The 6,136-nt window shown below is 59.1% G+C and overlaps 1 protein-coding gene across 1 annotated transcript in view; it reads left to right on the top strand.

Annotated features, from left to right (window-relative positions):
* Positions 1 to 6,136, top strand: part of TMPRSS6 (transmembrane serine protease 6) — a 30,965-nt gene that overhangs the window by 12,039 nt on the left and 12,790 nt on the right. The window contains exons 7-9 of the mRNA XM_024761580.1: positions 1,398 to 1,534; positions 2,868 to 2,980; positions 3,257 to 3,366. Of these exons, the coding sequence (XP_024617348.1) occupies positions 1,398 to 1,534; positions 2,868 to 2,980; positions 3,257 to 3,366 (360 nt within the window). The remainder of the gene's footprint in view (positions 1 to 1,397; positions 1,535 to 2,867; positions 2,981 to 3,256; positions 3,367 to 6,136) is intronic.

The following is a 6,136-nucleotide window of genomic DNA, read 5'->3' as shown; positions in this document are numbered from 1 at the left end:
GGGGCGGGGTTGGAGGGCGGGGGGAGCTGGTGGGGCCTCCACCAACTTTCACCTCGTTTTAGTTACAACAAGGGCTCAGCTGCTAAGTAAATAAAAGAAATCCCCAATATTAAAAGAAACCGTTAAAGGCGACCTCAGGTCCCCCTTAATCCGAATATCTTACCTCCCACCTCCTGGAGGGGAGGAGCAGTGGAGGCGGGGAGGGCCTGGTACCGCAGGGTGGACCCCTCCCCCCGCCCCCCGCAGTGAGATCAAGCCAGCGGAGTGGGGACCAGTGCCTGGGCAGGCGGAGGCCGGGGGAAATGCCCCTTCCCAGGACCCTGGGGCACCAGGACCCTCCTGGGTCTTCCCTCCACAGTGGCCAGTGTTGCCAGGGCTGCTGTGGGTGGTGTTTTTGAGGCTGTGCTTGGATTTCTCGCACTTCCCTGGGTGCCTGCAGCCCCCCACGTGGCCGTCCACTCCCATCGGTCAAGGCCAGAGCTCCAGGGCCGGCGCCGGCCAGGCAGTACCCCGCAGCTGGATGCTGGCGTGCCCCCTCCGGGGGAAGCAGGGTTATTAGCTTTCTGGGAATTGGTCTACCGATTAGCAAGGGCTCCAGAGAATTCTGTCGGAGGCAAGGGGAAGTTTGGCAAATGTTGGCAAAGAGTGAGGGAGAGGGAAGCCGGGAGCACTCCACCTGAGATGGGCCGACCATGGGCATGGACACGGCAGGGGCGCCAGACGCCGTCACAGGCAGTGCCTAGTGTGGGTCTGTCTCTGCTGTGGACCCAGGGTGGGGCCTTGGCACGTTCGTGAGCCTGGGTTTCCCCACCTGGAAACCAAGGGGTTGACCTTGACAATCTCTGAAAAGCCTTTTCAGGGCTGACATTCCTCTAAGAGTCTAGAATTCTAAGATACTGCTATTTCCTCTGTGCCTCCCCCATGGCAGGCTCTGGGTAGAATCCTGGGGTGCCCAAGGGATCACCAGACCGCACACCTGTCTTCTCTCTGTTCCAGCCCAGAACAGGGCCAGGGGTCAGGTGTGGCCAGCCAGCGGGTATAGTGCCAGTCTGGTCTGCCTACTGGGCACTCAGGGGTCACAGGGATTCTGAGGGGGTGGAGGGGTGCTATGGGCCTGGAATGAGCCATCACAGTCAAATTGTAAGCTCCAGAAGTCTGGGTAACCTTTTGGCTTCTCTCCCGTGAGGAGCTGGCCTGACCCTTACAGGGCCTCCAGTCAGCCCCCTGGGCCAGAGACGGTCAGACACCTGCCTGAGGACACACAGCAGACTAGCCGAAGACCCAGATGTATAGGCTGCCAATCCCTCCTCCTCTGCTCTTCCCGGAAACCCGCTGCCCTCCCTGATGCCCGTCTCAGACCCTGCCTCCCCTGTCGCCGCCTTTCTCTGTCCCACCAGGGTCTATGGCTGCAGTCGCCAGGAGCCCGTGGTGGAGGTCCTGGCATCGGGCGCCATCATGGCGGTGGTCTGGAAGAAGGGCCTGCACAGCTACTATGACCCCTTCGTGCTCTCCGTGCAGCCCGTGGCCTTCCAGGGTGAGGGGTCAGGGGTCCCTAGGGGATGGGAGGGGCACAGTGGCAGAAGCCAGGGGTGCTCCTCGGGCTTGCCTTCACCTTCTTTGCTCTGGTTGGGGATGGGATGGGGGAGGGAAGGTTCTGGAAGTGCCTCTGCTCTCCAACCTCACCCCCACCCCTGGACCCCCTTTATCTCTCTCTATTCTCGCTCCATTTCCCCCACCTTCTCCCTCACCCCCTCCCCTGCCCCTCTCTCCCGCCCTCCCTCATCTCCCCCTCATTCTCTCTCCTGCCCTCTTTCTGACTCTTTCTTTCCTGAGGTTACTGTCTGTCTGCCCTCCTCTCTCTGTCCTCCCCTGCCCCCTCTTCCCTCTGCACCCGCCCTGGCTGAGCCTGGAGCGTGGGGTCCACCAGACAACCCTCTCACACCAAAGGCCAACCACACAGTCGTCCCTGGAGATGGCTCAGGGGAGGGCGATTCACAGCATTCCTTGGGAAAGGGTCCCCCAGGCTGCCCCACTGAGACTCCCCCACTCTCCTCCTGCTTCAGATTCCCCCTCCTCCACCCCCTTTCTCAGGAAGAGCACGTCCCACCCTTCACACCCGATGGCTGGCTGTCCTGGGCTGTCCTGGGCTCAGTGGAAGGGAGGGTTGCAAACAGGAACTACACAAAGAGCCTCTCCCCGCCTCTGCCGTCAGTCTGCCTCTTCCCACCGACTTTCCCCTCCGTCCCCTGGTGTCCACCCCACTGGTCTCCTGCTGGTGGCCCAGGTCCACAGGTGACCCCTGGGAGTCCCTGGAGCTAAAGAGGTGCCATTGCTGCCCACTCTCATGGACGTCTCTGACATAGCTCTACGGGGAGGGAATGGGGGCTTTAGGGCCCCTGACTTCCATGGAAGGTGTTGTGCTAGCTGGGAACACACCTGCTGCCCATGCCTCGCCCTCTCACTGTGTGACGTCAGCCAAGTGGCTCCTCTTCCCCAAACCTCATCTTTGAAAAGGGGAGCGATTCTCCCTCCCCAGCCCCCGTAACTGTGAGGCTGGCGCAGCAGTGAGCACATTCAGTAAACCGTGAAGGGTTGCACAGCTGATGTCAGCAGCGAACATTTATTGAGCACTTACTATATACCACGTCTGTTTAATCCACTCAACTGCCCTATGAGGTATGTACTGTCATTGTCCCTGTTTCACAGATGAGGAAACTGAGGCCCAAGGTCACACATTCACACTCAGTCATCAGGCTGTACTGTTTAGTGGCAGTAGGGGGCATGGGTTTCAGCTGCCCCCCGCCTGCTGGCAGGTGCAGCGGGGTGGGTCCAAGGCACCCTGTGTAACTTCTGTTCTCCGGGCCAAGCCTGTGAGGTGAATCTGACCCTGGAAGGCCGGCTGGAGCTGCAGGGCGTCCTCAGCACGCCATACTTCCCCAGCTACTACTCACCCAGCACCCACTGCTCCTGGCACCTCACGGTGAGCCCACCTACCCTCTGCCCAGAGCACCCTATAGACCTCCGGGGATCCCAGCTGGGAGGGGAGCACTGTCCTGCCTCTGCTGAAGCACCCACAGGCTGAGCTCTGGGTACCAATCCTTCCAGGGCGGGTGGGATGGCTCTGTTGCCATGGCGACGCCTGTTTGCTGAGTGACTGACAGACCTCAGCCCCAGCCGGCACTCTGTGTTGGCAGGCCCCTTCCCTGCTTTGTTGTCCTGGGAGGTGGCCGCCTGGTGACTGGCTCCTCTGTCCCAGGTGCCCTCCCTGGACTACGGCTTGGCCCTCTGGTTTGATGCGTACACTCTGCGGAGGCAGAAATACGACATGCCGTGCACCCAAGGCCAGTGGACCATCCAGAACCGGAGGTACCCGCCCGGAACCCCCTTCCTGTCCCTGCAGGTAACCCCCCTCGGGAGCCCAGGTCTGGGACCTCAGAGGGGCATCATGCCTGTTGCCTCACCCTTGATCCAGTCCCTGCCCTGTCCCGGCCCCCAACCCAGGCCTCAGCCTCCCCTCCTGCCACCCAGAAGTCTCAGACACACATTTGTCGTCAGCCACCTTGGATGTTGGTCCTAGTTAGAGTGAAATGGTTTCCTTTCCTTGGGTGCTGTCACCCCAAATCCTTAAGTGAGATGACGCAGAGCCACAGGACTCAGCAGTGCTAGGGTGCCTTTCCCTAAACCCACACAAGTGCAAATGGAGACACCTCTTGCCTTATCCCGCTCCCTGCTGTTGGCCACATTCAAGCGGCTTCCCGGCTGTGAAGCTGCAGAGCCAGCGCCCGTGCTGCTTTTGCTAACCCGACCGCTTCCCAGGGCCACCCTGAGTCACCCGTGCCCCCTGTGGGGTGCCAGCCCTTGCTCTCTGTCCTGCCCTTGGCCCCCCGGTGACAAAGTTCCTGAGGAAGAATTGAGTCCCTTGGGGAGGTGGGCAGGACACAGCGTGGCCAGGCCATCCTCTGGTTGGCGTGCTGCAGTTTGATCAGTCGGATGAAGGCTGGGAAATGCCCACTGCGGCTGGCACCCTGTGGGCCACTGTTGGTCCTGAGAGCTGCAAGGGAAGCAGGGAGTGGAGGCAGTGCAGACGCGCTTTCCCTGGTCTGGGGAGTGAAGGAGAGAACTAGGGCATTCAAGGGAAGGGATATTTACAATGGGAGGGGCTCTGTGTCTAAATGCTGTGCGGGAGCGTCCCTTAGAGGCAGGGAGGATGGGTCAGGCACAGGGGATAACGGGGCGGGAGGGGAGTTGGGGGCATGGAGGGAAAGCAGAAGGACACCCTCCCATGGCTCCATTTTTGCAGGGGGTACAGAGGCTTGGGGAGAGAGAAGGGATCTCAAAGTAGCCTTGCAGATCTGGGGAGACCCCTCCCCACCTTCGGTCCAGAGATACTGAAGAGAAGATTCTACATCTAGTAGCAGATTGGGCCTCTGCTCGCCTTCCAACCCTGAGTTCCTAGGGGTCTAACGGAGGCTGGGATTCTAATATGCAAGGTTCTTGATTTCTTGGTTTCACAGATTTTGAGTATCCAAGATTCCAGTACACTAAAATTGGAAAGTTCTAGGACTTTGGAATTCTTGGATTCTGGGGTTGGTGTCCACATTCACCAATGCTTGTATTTTTTTTTTAATATATAAATTTATTTATTTATTTTTTATTTTTGGCTGCGTTGGGTCTTTGTTGCTGCACGCGGGCTTTTCTCTAGCTGCGGCGAGCGGGGGCTACTCTTCGTTGCAGTGGGCAGGCGTCTCATTGGGTGGCTTCTCTTGTTGCGGAGCATGGACTCTAGGTGCGCGGGCTTCAGTAGTTGTGGCACTCGGGCTCAGTAGTTGTGGCGCACGGGCTTAGTTGCTCCGTGGCATGTGGAATCTTCCCGGAGCAGGGCTTGAACCCGTGTCCCCTGCACTGGCAGGCGGATTCTTAACTGCTGCGCCACCAGGGAAGTCCAACGCTTGTATTTTGCTTATCGGTTGATCCTTTTGAGAAGCATCTGCCAGACAAAAGGGGACAGGGATGCTCGTTGACTCGTCATCATCCTTTCCAGGGATTTTGCAATTTATCAGGGACCATGATTAAAAGGAAAAAGAAGACATGCCGAGGGTGTGAGTTCAGGCCTGTGCTGTTTGGGGATGATGTCAGGTGGTGTGACTCCGGCCCAGTGCTTTTTGGAGAGCAGAAGGCATCTTGTCCCACGGGTCCCAGCATGTGGGTGGCATTTCTGGGCTTGGCGCCCTTGATCCTCTGTGGTGCTCCCTCAGGGCCCCTCCCCACCTGCCTGGGGGCTTCCCAGACTGAGGATGGCTGGGCCCACCCCCCAGTGTCAGGAGCCCAGAGTGACCCTGAGAGTGTTCTTCACGTGATGATAACGTTTTTTCCCGCCACCCTCTCAACCCCAGAGCTGAATCTGATATCTCGGCGAGGGGCTAGGAAGGGGCGAGAAGGGCCTGGGTCTGATGCTCCCACACTTAGCCCCCAGCGCCATGGCTCTTCCATTAGCCGGGAGACAGGCCCTGGCACCAGGCGCCCCATTCCACCTGCTTGGCGCTCAGCACAGGGCATCAGTTCATGGCCCGACAGCCTGTGATGTCAGAGGCATCATCATTCCATTTCCCAGAGAAGGGAATCGAGGCTCAGTGGGATTAAGTGGTACCCAGGGGGGTCCGCAGTCAGGGCCTCTCTCCCGTGCCCACCACTAGCCATGAACAGCAGGACACACGGTGGTCCACAACGTGCTCCCCCTGCAGGGCCTTCTTCCTGCCTCCCTGACGTAGCCAGGAGGGTCAGGCAAAGGTGTGGGCACTGGGTGCTGGGACTTCATGAGCTACCCTTGGGTTTCAAGTGTGGACCACAGATGGGGAGAGTCTTCATCAGAAGGAATGATAGTGCAATGGTGAAATTTCAGGCACTGTGACAGAGTCTGTCGGGGTTGGAGGGGTCTCACCCTCCCCACTGTCTCAAAGCACCGTTGAGCTATAGAAAGTGGGCTGGGCTGACCATCGAGCCCTACCCTCACCCATTGTACAGGTGGGAAAACTGAGGTCTAGGGAGGACTAAAGACTTGGCTTCTTGTCCTTGTCTTTTTGCACTTTTGAAGTGGTGGCGAGGGACCAGGGTGCAGCTGGGTTGTGGGTGGGGTGGG

The sequence above is a fragment of the Neophocaena asiaeorientalis genome, unplaced genomic scaffold, assembly GCF_003031525.2.
Source record: "Neophocaena asiaeorientalis asiaeorientalis breed wild unplaced genomic scaffold, Neophocaena_asiaeorientalis_V1.1 scaffold473, whole genome shotgun sequence".
Classification (NCBI taxonomy): Eukaryota; Metazoa; Chordata; class Mammalia; order Artiodactyla; family Phocoenidae; genus Neophocaena; species Neophocaena asiaeorientalis.
Note: the sequence above shows the minus strand (reverse complement) of the source record. Positions and strands in the feature narration are given on the sequence as shown.